Source organism: Phacochoerus africanus, chromosome 11 (genome assembly GCF_016906955.1).
Source record: "Phacochoerus africanus isolate WHEZ1 chromosome 11, ROS_Pafr_v1, whole genome shotgun sequence".
Classification (NCBI taxonomy): domain Eukaryota; kingdom Metazoa; phylum Chordata; class Mammalia; order Artiodactyla; family Suidae; genus Phacochoerus; species Phacochoerus africanus.
In genome coordinates, this window is record NC_062554.1 from 71,360,382 (window position 1) to 71,373,325 (window position 12,944).

General features: G+C 39.6%; 1 protein-coding gene across 1 annotated transcript in view; it reads left to right on the forward strand.

Moving 5' to 3' along the window:
* Positions 1 to 10,278, forward strand: part of AKAP9 (A-kinase anchoring protein 9) — a 150,684-nt gene extending 140,406 nt beyond the window's left edge. The window contains 8 exon segments of the mRNA XM_047754061.1: positions 82 to 187; positions 1,673 to 1,852; positions 2,719 to 2,919; positions 4,126 to 4,358; positions 5,967 to 6,052; positions 7,637 to 7,766; positions 8,330 to 8,469; positions 9,735 to 10,278. Of these exon segments, the coding sequence (XP_047610017.1) occupies positions 82 to 187; positions 1,673 to 1,852; positions 2,719 to 2,919; positions 4,126 to 4,358; positions 5,967 to 6,052; positions 7,637 to 7,766; positions 8,330 to 8,469; positions 9,735 to 9,769 (1,111 nt within the window). The 3' untranslated portion in view covers positions 9,770 to 10,278.
* Positions 10,279 to 12,944: the final 2,666 nt, after the last annotated feature.

Here is a 12,944-nt window from a genome sequence, read left to right on the forward strand (position 1 = left end):
TGTCACTCTTTCTGTAATGTTTGTGCTAGTCAGTGCTGCTCATTGGTGATATATTTTAAATTTTTTGCCTTTTTCTTGAAGACTACAGTTTGAAACAGCAGATGATGAAGATTTTCTTTGGGTTCAGGAAAATATTGATGGAATTATTTTACAACTACAAAAGTTAACTGGCCAGCCAAGTGAAGAGGTAAGACTTTTTAAAAACCCCTTGTAAAGTATCAGGAACAAAGATGTAATGGAAGTATATGAATCATTTGAAACTGGTACTTTTTTTTTTTCTTCTTTTTTGGTCTTTTTAGGGCTCCCCCTGCAGCAAATGGAGGTTCCCAGGCTAGGGGTTGAATCAGAGCTGTAGTTGATGGCCTACGCCAGAGCCACAGCAACACGAGATCTGAGCTACATCTTCAACCTACACCACAACTCACAGCAACGCCAGATCCTTAACCCACTGAGCGAGATCAGGGATCAAACCCTCATCCTCATGGATGCTAGTCAGGTTTGTTAACCACTGAGCCATGATGGGAACTCCTGGCACTGTATTTTCTAAAGTGTTTTAATTTTTATCTTTTCACTTATTTAAAAGGTTAATAGTAATGTTTACCTTCCCCTAATAGAAGATAGTGACAGTTTGAGGGGAAATTAACTTCCATTATCATTATTGAATAATCACGGTGTATAATGCAAACCAGGTTTGGAAAGAGTAGTCTGGCTTTTACCCTCACTCTTCCATGAAACCACCTTCAAGAATGCTACCAGTTTCCCGACAGTTGACTAGTCCGGTGATGCTTTTCAGCCCCCATCTGTCTTGGCTTCTTTGTGGCATTTGACCCTTTTGACCTTTTCTGTTTTAAATACTCTCTCTTTCCTTATGTTTTGAATTAATATTCTCTGATTTCTTCTATCAGTCACCTTCATGAGTTCGTACATGTCTGTCCCGCATGCCTTCAGTCACTGCCTGCCTTCAGGACTTCAGCATTTCTCCCCTGGACTGTTGGTAACACATAACTTTGTTATGTGTCTGCCTGACACCGGGGTATTTCTTCCCTAATTTACTCTTTCTCAGACATGAATTTTGTTTATGGTACGCTCCAACCTAAAGCTTTTCATGGCTCTTAACTGTCCCCATTCAGGCCTATTGTTCATAAAATGAAAGCAATCTCTGCTCTAGTCTTCACAAGCATCTTATTATAGCTCCTTAAAAGTAACACACTCTTGCCCAAGACTTTGTGCCTTTACACATGCTGTTCCTCCTGCTTAGTAAATTCCTACTTATGATTTAATACTCAGCTTAAGCACTTCTTAGTGAAATTTATTGTTCTCGGTAACCTCACTTTTTTTTTGGGGGGGGGGGGGTCTTTTGTCATTTTAAGCCCTCACCTGCGGCATATGGAGGTTCCCAGGCTAGGGGTCCAATTGGAGCTGGAGCTGCTGGCCTACGCCAACAGCCACAGCAATGCAGGATCCAAGCCGAGTCTGCGACCTACACCACAGCTGACGGCAATGCTGGATCCTTAACCCACTGAGCAAGGCCAGGGATGGAACCCGTAACCTCATGGTTCCTAGTTGGATTCATTTCCGCTGCACCATCACGGGAACGCCTGACTTCACATTTTTATATGCATTATTCTTAAATGTTTGTGCTTACATGACCTTACGCCATTTTGCCTTTTAGTCTAGCTTAATGTCCCCAAGCACTTCTTGTGGCTCATTAACTGAAAGACTGCTGAGACAAAATGCTGAGCTGACAGGACATATCAGCCAACTAACTGAAGAAAAGAATGATTTAAGAAACATGGTTATGAAGCTGGAGGAGCAGATCAGGTGTTATCGGACAGGAGCTGGCAGAGATTATGTATGTCTATTTTTATCATGGCTACATGTTAAATATCTGATTCTTAATAGGATCATTGGAAATTTTTGTAAGGATGACATTAATAATAATAATAGCTATATATATTTATTTATTTATTATCTGTTGGGAGCTTCCTCTCTGGCAGATTCTGGGTTATATATGTTTGGAATCTCTAATCCACACTCAGCCTTGTGCATGAGAAAACTGAAGTCAATACTCAAACGAAGATGTACTTATCTCCAAAGTGAAGTACCTTGCTACCTATGGACCAACTGTACTTACATGTGAAGAAGTGTTCAAATGTGCATTCTGCCTGTTCTTGTCAATTATTTATCAGTTAGATTTTTCTCCCATTTAAAAATTACAGAATACAAAATTGTTAGCTCTGTTACCATGCAATATAAAGGAAAGACCAGTAAGACCAACTGTGTGGTCAGCTACATGACAAGACATCCACATGGCTTCTATAGAGATCCACTTCCCTATGTACATGCTGGGTTTTATTCCCCCATTTCTCCAGTGTACTGTCAGGTACAAGTTCAACATTTGGACCCAGATAGTCTGTTTATTTTTTTTAAGTTTCTATACTTTTTTTGTTCAAAGCTCTACTAATCTAAATATCTTCTGTTGGACTAGGTTTTCACAAGGATTTTTAGGTGGGAAGTTAATCTACTCAGCAAAACCATAAATTTAAAGTTAGTGGATATTCTTTAATGTCAGTTGAGATTGGCTTTGAACTTCCTTGTCTGAGGTTGGAAAGCTGAGATTTCTATATCTCTCATAGGGATATATTTAATATGTTTAATTCAGATCTTTCTTTAGAGCTTGTTCTTAAAAATTATGTAAGTAGCCTCTGGTCTCTGCAGTCTTCCAGGTTTTCATTCAGTGGTGGCCCCAACATTGAAGCCATCATTGCTTCAGAAAAAGAAGTCTGGAACAGAGAAAAGTTGACTCTCCAAAAATCCTTGAAAAGGGCAGAAGCTGAAGTGTACAAACTCAAGGCTGAACTAAGAAATGAAGCTTTACTTCAAAATCTGAGCCCTGAGTCTGAGCACACCACAATAAAGGTAGGAGACATCTTCCATCTAAACATATACTAAAGTTGCTCCTCTGCTTTTGCTTATTCATCTCTTACTAACCTTAGCTGTCAGACTAAAGAATTTTAGGTGGCACTCAGGATTTGTTTCTAGGTCTCCCTGCTCAGTCTGTCATGAATACAGGTCCCTAGCTGGTCACAAAAAATTTGTGGTGAAGCACGCCCAGTTTTGGGACCAGATTAAGCTTTATTAATGGTCAAAGTGGCAGGACCCTGAGCTCACGGTTCCACTTAACACAATTTCATCTCTAATAAGCCAACAGAAAGTCAGGTGTTCACCCCCCAGCAAAAGCTCTACTACTGTCTGGAGTTTCCTGTGGCACAGCAGATTAAGTATGCAGCATTGTCATTGCAGTGGCTCACATTGCTGCTGTGGCGAGGGTTCTGTCCCTGGCTTGGGAACTTCTATATGCTGCAGAAACAGCCCAAAAAAGTAAAAAAAACTAAAAAAAAAAGAAAGAAAAATGTTTGGAATATTTATTTTAACTATTGAGTGAACATTAAATTTATGACTCTTAAAGGGACAGCAAACTTTAACATTGAAAAAGTTTAATAGGAGTTCCCACTGTGGCTCAGTAGGTTAAGAATCCAACGAGTATCCAGGAGGATGCAATCCAATCCCTGCCCTCACTTAGTGCATAAGGGTTTGGCTTTGCTACAAACTGCAGCATGGGTCACAGGTGTGGCTTTGATCAGATGTTGCTGTGGCTGTAGGCCGGCAGCTCTGATTTGATCCCTAGCCTGGGAAGTTCCATATGCCACAGGTGCAGCCCTAAAAAGAAAAAAGAAAAAAAAAAAGTATTACTGATAATAATGAAAGTAGCTCTATACAACTAAAATAACCTCAGATAATGCAAAAACATTTGCAATGAATAGGAGCTAAAATCCATGAACTAGGGAGTTCCCCGATGGCCTAGCAGTTAAAGATTCGGCGTTGTCACTGCTGTGGCTTGGGTTTGATCCCCCAAGTGTTAATTTCAATCAGAAGAATTTGTGAGGCAAAAGTATAAAGGTTTAGTTCTACTTTTAACTTTGTTGATAAAGTTGAAAACAGTGGTAGGGTACCTGCCATCTACTACTGCTACTTTGAAAAAAAAAAATTTAGGGGATGTTCTTCCTTTAGAGAACAATTTGAATAACTTCTTAATAATGTCTTTATGTTTTTCTTTAAACATAGAGAATTTATGGTAAATACCTGAGGGCAGAAAGTTTTCGGAAGGCTCTCATTTATCAAAAGAAATACCTGCTGCTGTTACTAGGTGGGTTTCAGGAATGTGAGGATGCCAGCCTGGCTCTACTTGCCCGGATGGGGGCGCAGCCAGCCTTTGCAGATCTTGAGGTGATCACCAACCGTCCAAAGGGCTTCACCAGGTTTCGTTCAGCTGTCAGAGTGTCCATGGCAATTTCGAGGTAAAGTACTTGAAAGAATACACATTTTAATAGGCTGTCTTAAGAAATTAGTTGTTTTTAATCCTCTTGTCTTTTCTCTGCCTATCGTGCTCTGTACCCATATAGTATGCGACACATCACTAAAATATGCCAGCTTCTTTCTAGGTTTTCATCCTTTAGTCAGGGATACTTTATACTGACTGTAGAAACCCTGTGAAAAGGGCACTCCCGGGTGCAGGTGACTCAGGAGTAGGACATCCAGTCTGGTTTGTCTCAGTTTTTTTTTTTTAGATCAAAATAAGCCCATCATCTAGCTCAGATACATAAATTAAAAGAAGTCATAAGACAGAGAAGTGTTTTTTTGAAGTCACTTAGGCTGTCATACATTGGTTTTATTCATTACTAACATAACCCATTCTCAAGCCCAGCTATAGAGAGCCCTGGCCTGGCTCTGCATTGGACTCTGCTAGTGCTTTTGTTACTCCTTTTCTGGTAGTTCCAGCTAGGAACTCTGGTGCTCCTTCTGTACATGGTTGAAATGGAGGTAAGAATCAAACTGGTTTGAGGACCTAGCTAAGTATTATCCAGTTCTGTTGTATTCAAGTTATTCACATATATCCCAAAAGACCACAAAGCTAGAATAAGAAATGTAATTAATGTTTTTGTGTACTGGGTAGCATCTGCTGGCTTTCACTCACTTCCCTTGGAGACCAGCCTTCATGCTGCCTGCACACTCCATCTCCTAGACCCCTTGCCAGATGGCTTCCTATTTCTGTCATTTCTTAGCACTGGCACAGGTTAGAAGGTTGGAGAAAGCAAAAAGCTTTCCTTCTTCATCTTTCATTCCTTTCATCACCTGGTGCACTTTGTACAAGGTTATGTACTGGAGGATGATTAAGAAAGAAGACATTCCTGCCAAGATCCCTTAAGGTTGGATTGACCAATATGCACATAATTTAGGAGACACAAAATGAAAGGTCACAGGAGTTAGCTGTTAATTTCAATTAGAAGAACTTGGGACAGCTCCATGAAAGCCATTTGTCATTGAAGGACATCACTGTACCTCCCTCTTTTTCTTGTCCTCTTATATGTTTGGTTGAAATTAAGAAATCAAAATTGTGCTCCACAAAGTTCCCTGGGCCAGGTCATGGCAGGCAGAAATTCACCGTAGCTGGTTTGTGACACTGCCACCCCATTCCTTTTGAAGCCACCATCCCTGATTACATTACCTCACTCCTCTTCCAGCTTTCCCTGCTCTGTCTTACTGCCGATCTCACCTGTCCTTTAGAGTCTCCATTCCTCTTTTCATTTCTTGGTGCTGTTTCTTTGCCCATCCAGCTTCCCCTTTTCTACTTTTGCTCTCCATTTCTTTGTGTCCCATGTACCTCTGAAGCCAGGACGTGGTACTGGCAACAGAAGAGACCTCTGATGCCCACAGGAAGCTCTGTTTTCTGTTTCAGCTAATTTTGCCACATACCAGGGGACATTTGCATAATTTTAGATTAGGCAACCATGTGATATAATGAGATTTGTTCTGTGTTTGTATATAAATGTATGTCTTTTGTGGAAATTGTATATTTATACTCTTTACATTATAGATGTGAAATTTTTTCTTGGCACCTCTTTTAGAATGAAATTTTTGGTTCGACGGTGGCATCGAGTCACGAGTTCTGGTCCCATCAATATTAACAGGGATGGCTTTGGACTGAATCCAGGTGAAGTCAAAATAGAATTTTTTCTTATGTTGATGATTCTCTAAAATTACTACATGTGTAATACCTTCCAAATAATGTGTTCTGGGACCCGTGCTGTCCAAAGACAGAGCCCTTATAACTAACAAAGCTGGGACCTTGCTATCTTAAAGAGTAATAAAGGGAGTTCCTGTTGTGGCACAGTAGATTAAGAATCTTACTGCAGTGGCCTGTATTTCTGCAGAGGCACAGGTTGGATCCTGGCGCAGTGGGTTAAAGGATCTTGTGTTGCTGCAGCTGTGGCTTGGATTCAGTCCCTGGCACAGGAACTTCCATATGCTGCGGGTGCCACTCTTTAAAACAACAACAACAACAAAAAGCAGCAGAGTAATAAGAGCTAGTTTTTATGGAGCACTTAGTCCACACCAGGCCCTGCTTTTTTCCATGTATTCTTAGAATCCTATGAGACAAGTATAGTTACTATGATTTTTACTTTAACAGATGAAAAACTAAGGCATAGAAAGCATTTGTCATTTGCCCCAAATTACTCAGTAGGATGTGGTAGTCCCAGCATCAAACCCTGACAGTCTGGCTCCAGAGCCCACTCTTGTTACAACTGCATTTAAGGCTCTGGTTCAAGATAGGATTGCTCTTTCTCTATTATGTGGAAGTTATGGTTTGAAGTTTTCACGATTTAGCAATATTCAAACATGTTTCTGAGTTCAGCAATAGCTGATACAATGAAACAGCTAAAATTCTTTCTCTTTGAGTTCCCGCTGTGGTGCAGTGGCATCAACAGCATTTCTGCAGCAGCAGGGACCCAGGTTTGATCTCCATCCCGGTACAGTGGGTTAAACATCCAGGGTTGCAGCAGCTGTGAAGAAGGTTGAAAGTCCAGCTTGGATTCGATCCCTAGCCCGGAAACACCATATGCCATGGGGTGACCAAAAAAGAAAAAAAAAATTCCTTCTCTCTGTACTCAAACATTTAGGACTTCAACATTTCAGGCAAAAGGATGAGGTCAGAAGCTGGGGAGCACACAGAGTTATAGACACACAGCATAACTTGTATGTGTTGGTATTAAACCACCTTGATGTGTTCTATGCAGAGAAAGAATAAATATATTTGGTACTCTAAGCAAATTGTTTTTGAAAAACACATCCTCATACTGAAACAGCTAAAATTTGTACCATATATGAATTCTGTGTTGTAAGAGTAAATCTTGGTTTTGAGTTTTTCCACAGTAAAAGTCAGTAGTATGAAAAGACTTAATTACATTAATCTAATTTTCTTTATCCACATCATCTTTTCCCCCAAACTTCACCCTAGTTAAAGCTAAGGTAAAACTAAGAAGAGGTCTTTTAAATAAAAAATAGTTTATTTTCTTTGAGGTATAGTTACTTCCAGATTATCAGAAATACTAATATTCAAGTATAAACAAAACAACACTTGTCCTCTCTTTCTCCCTGTAGCAAGAATAATTGAAAATGACAGTAAAACAGATATAGTAGTAGAGTATGGTACTCTTATGAAGCCTTATCTTTTGTAGAAATTTTTCAAGGGCTTGGTATTTTTTTTCTTTACAAGGTACATTTTGGATTACTTTAGGTGCTGAAAAGACTGACTCATTTTATCATTCTTCTGGTGGATTGGAGCTATATGGAGAACCGAGACACACTGCGTATCGCTCAAGATCAGATCTGGACTATCCAAGGTCTCCTTTACCATTTCAGAATAGGTAAGAATTTGATAAAAACCTGTACCAATATACTAATTCTTAAGAGAAAAAGGATAGTGTTAGGGCTTTGACTGATTTGCATTAAAATAACTAAATATCTCTTTAGTTATGTATGATTTACATAACCTAAAGCTCAGAATCAAAAATAGTTTTTGGATTTGTAACTGGTTTCCAAGGGCATAGGAAACAGAGCTGATCAAGTGTTAATTGGTATATATGCTGTGATTAGACATTGGGAAAGGCATTGACTAAAATTGGTAGTTTCCAGAATTATGAAAAAAAACTCTAAAGTTTGCATGACAAGGTGCATTTATATGTTTGCAACATTTATTGATGGCCTTGGCAACAGGCAGTGTGCTGGACATTCTTTTGATGACTTAGTATCTGCTTCGAATTTATTGAGTTTTTTTCCTTTATACATGGCAAACTCAGACATATGAGGGATATAGATGAGGCAGAGTACCAGTGGTCTACCTTTTGAAGGCAAGGTGGAGCTCGACTGGCACATTGCTTGCATTGTTTCTGGATAATTTGGATTCATGTTCGTATTTTTGATCTCATAGGTACCCAGGCCCTCCAGCTGATTTAAATCCCAGTTCTTTAGCATGCTCTCAGCTTCAGAATTATGATCCTGACAGAGCCCTGACAGATTATATCACTCGGCTAGAGGCGCTACAAAGACGGCTTGGAACTGTACAGTCAGGTACCCTCAGCTTAACCAAGTACTGGCAGCACCATGGTGCTAGATAGACCCAGAACTCTTTCTCTTTGAAATTCCTTGACCTTCCTCATTAGGACAATCAAATCTTAAACTTGAGTATGAGTTACCACGCTAGATTTAGGAATTTAAGCCAAAACTTGATTTATCACCCTGGATCCCACTCTCCTGCTTATTTCATTAAGACAATTGATTAGGTGAAATGCATGAAGAGCATCTATGTACAAAGTACTCTTAGACACACAGAGTTTCTGCTGGAGAATTTGTTGTCAAGTGATACATGCTGAGGCATCCAAATAAGAGCTGGGGAGATGAGAGGAGGAAGCAAGTGCTTTTTATATGTGATCCAAGAAACCCATCCCATTCAAAGGACTGTGCAAGAATGACCTTTTATTGTCTCTGCTAAAAAAAAAAAAAAAAAAAAAAAACAGGAAAAGGGAGGGGGAAAGAAAACCACACAAAAATTTTTTTGTACTTAGTAAAATTGGAATCCCTTCCCTTTTTATTGTGGGGAAAAACCTCTCTTCTCTGTCTCTCAATTCACTCCTGATTCAATTGTCTTGAATCATTTTAATTTAATGAGCTTTAAGTCAGTTTATATGTATGTATGTGTATATGTATATTTTCCTTTTATTAAAGACCCTTTTTTCCTACTATTCCCACAAAATAGATAGAACTAATATTTTAAATTAGTAGTTTGCCTCTTCATATAAGAAATTGTCTAACCCAAGCAACTTATAGTTGTAGGAAGCAATTATCATAGCGGGTCTTGGTTGGCCTGCGCATTTATATTTCACAAGACCCAGATTTTTAAGACCAAGAGGTATTTCAAGAGGCAAGAGGTATAGAACATTCAACCTGCAGGGTACTTTACAGAGAATCTTATCATTAATCTCACTTAGCATGCCCTGGAGCCAGCCACGGTGAGTTTTGAATATATGTTCAAGATCTCCTATTTTGTAAGCCAGCTGCTACAGCTCTGATTCCACCCCTAGCCTAGGAATCTCCATATGCCCTAAAAAAAGACACACACAAAAAAGGATCTCTTTTAAAAATCAGTTCAATTCTGAATAAGATTTTTTTAGGGGAGAAAAAAGTTTTTAAAAATGGTGCCTCCTTCTGCCCTTCATGGAGTCAGACACGCTACCCTTGCGCCACAAGGTCCCTCTTCTGCCCTTTATGAACTGGTTAGTCTGATTTAAGTCACAATCTCATTGAAATCACTGAAGTATCCTATTTCTATGTTACAGGTTCAACTCAGTTTCATGCTGGCATGAGAAGATAATCCTTTGAAACATGAATCAAAGTGATTTTAAACAAATTCCCTTTTGTAAGTCAATGGTTCTTTTGTGCTTTTGTATTGTGGATATTCACCGGGACCAATACAAACACAGCTTATGATTGTATACAAATCCCTTGCCAGCACATGAAAACAAACTGGATTCTGTACATATAAGCATTGTGTATGTATTCATGCACAATAATCATCAAATTACATGTATATTTGTGGAATGCTAATTTAAATGATTAAATTATAAACCTTGTGTATTTATCAAATGGGTGAAAAGATTAAACTTTTGCGCATTATGATACTGTTGAATGTGTAGCTCGAGGTGTCCTGCACTTTTCTTATAAGGCTACTGAAGTTACATGTTACTGCCTAATATATTTGCTACTGGTGATAAAGACAGATAATATCACTTGTAGAGACCTATTTTTGTATAATGGTAGAGGTTTTGGATTTTATGGGGTATTTTGTCAAGTACTGAAATAAAAATGACTTCACCATTTTAACTACACTGTATTTGAACCTTTTTTTGTTTTCATTTTTTTGGTTTTTAGGGCCACACCCACAGCATATGTAAGTTCCCAGGCTAGGGGCTGAATCAGAGCTACAGCTGCTGGCCTGCACCACAGCCACAGCAACACCAGATCTGAGCTGCGTCTGCCACCTACACCACACACAGCTCATAGCAACGGCTGGATCCTTAACCCACTGAGCAAGGTCAGGGGTCAATCCCACATCCTCATGGATACTAGTCAGGTTTGTTTCCAGTGTGCCATAATGGAAACTCTTGAACCTTCATTTTTAAGCCACAGTTCATGGTGCATGTCTTATTAGTCCGTTCAGGTCACCATAACAAAATACCATAGCCCAGGTGGCTTACAAAAACAGCAGAGATTTCTCACTGTTTTGGAGGCTAGGGAAATCCAAAATCAAAACACAGCAAATTTGATGTCTGGAGAGAGCCTGCTTTCTGGCTTCCTAACTGCCGTCTTCCTGCTCTGTCCTCACATGGCAGAGGGGCAGGGTGCTCTCCCAGGCTCTTTTGTGAGGACATTAATCCCATTTGTGAGAGATCCACCCCCAAGACTAATCACCTCTTGAAGGCCTCACTTCCAAATACCAACATATTGGGTGTTAGGTTCTAACATAGGAATTTGGAGAGACATCTCATTATTTATCTCAAGTATGTAGGACCTAGAGATTCAGAAATTTGCCCTGATTTTAGAATTGCCTACTATTGGGATTTTTCTCTCCCCACACTGAGGAAGAGTTTTTCTGTGTGCCTTCCTATCAACTTTAAGTCTACATACAGTGTTTTTTAGAAGCTGTGTTAGGGAGTTCCCGTCGTGGCGCAGTGGTTAATGAATCCGACTAGGAACCATGAGGTTTCGGGTTCGGTCCCTGCCCTTGCTCAGTGGGTTAACGATCCGGTGTTGCCGTGAGCTGTGGTGTAGGTTGCAGACGCGGCTCGGATCCCGCGTTGCTGTGGCTCTGGCGTAGGCCGGTGGCTGCGGCTCCGATTCGACCCCTAGCCTGGGAACCTCCATATGCCGCAGGAGCGGCCCAAAGAAATAGCAAAAAGACCAAAAAAAAAAAAAAAGAAGCTGTGTTAGTATTTTCATGATTAATCCACATTTGCCTTACTACGTTAGGGTTACTTATATCCAAAGCTATATCTTCACAAAGCCCTGCCAGCTAAGATGATGTGGAAATAATTTAATTCAAAGAATCTTCTATTAACCACAGCGTAGCAGAATTAAGCAGTATTCTTGCTGTCTAATAGAAATTCAGAGTGAAGTGCTCTCACAGATATAATACACATCTCTATGTTACTTCTTAAGTAGCACCCTCCCTGATAACATGGCCATCACTGAAACAGCAAGACAAATAGTATCTGATGCTTATTTCTGGAGGATTTTGTCTTAGCATTAGATAGTCTACGATTTATACCAACACAAACATATTAGCAGCTGAATTCCAATTGGAGGACTTCTAAAAGTAACTACTATATTCTAAGACCTTGGTTGAAGTGGGAAGGTTGTGAGTAAAAAGCTTTTTTAGCTAAGCATAGCCTCCCATTCAGGATGATTCTGCACTAGGAGAGAATGAAAAAAGAGCAGACAGAGAAGCCTCTGCTCTGATCAGTCCCATTTCACTCCCATGGTTTGACCATCAGTCTCCTTATGACATTAGATTTCTGCAGTGAAACTTGTTAATGCTTCTTAAATTAGTCTGTGATTAAAAACTGAATCTATTAAAGTCTTAAACTCTACTCACTAAACACAGACCAAACACCACAGTGTTTTAACCCTTTTGTGCCAGGATGTTCTCTAGCAGTCTTGTCAAACCAGGATCCCTTCTCAGAATAATGCTGACATAAATAATACAGACGTAAAATATATGGGATTGCCAGGGAAACCAGTTATTTAGAAAGAGACTTTATAAATTTTCTGTGATGAGAAAAGAAAGAAGATGTAGCAGATCCAATAACTACTATAATTTGAAAGCAGTGATGAGAGTTAAAGATACTTCCAAGAGATCTGCAACATCTACACTGGAATATCAAAGTATCTGTGGTTTCTGTTCACAAACCACGGATACTGCTAATGCAGCTGCCTAAATTCATAAAGAAAGAAAATGTTACAGTTTGAAATTAGTACAAATGAAGATGGAACATCATGCAAGATCCTAGATTCCTGAATTCTACTCATTGAAGTACACACTTTACAATTTGTGTGAACAGAATAACTTCTCAAAGATAATTTCAATGTGAAAAACTCAACACAGATTTTGCCTTCTCAAGTTAGTTTAACGTGAGTTCTCTAGCCTTTTATACAAAACTGTAATATATGTAAGGGGAAATACATTTGCCTCACCTCGTAATAATAAACTATGTGGTCAAATTATGGGTATCATATAGTCAGGTCCCCAGTAATAACTTTTTTTCTTTTTACAGCTGCAGCTATGGCATATGGAAGTTCCCAGGCTAGTAATCAAATCGGAGCTGCAGGTGAGGCCACGGCCACAGCTGCAACCATGCTAGATTTGAGCCACATTTGCGGCCTATGCCATAGCTTGTGGCAACACCAGATCTTTAAATCACTGAGTGAGGCCACATCCTCATGGACACTATTCTGGGTTTATAACTTGCTGTGCCACAACAGGAACTCCC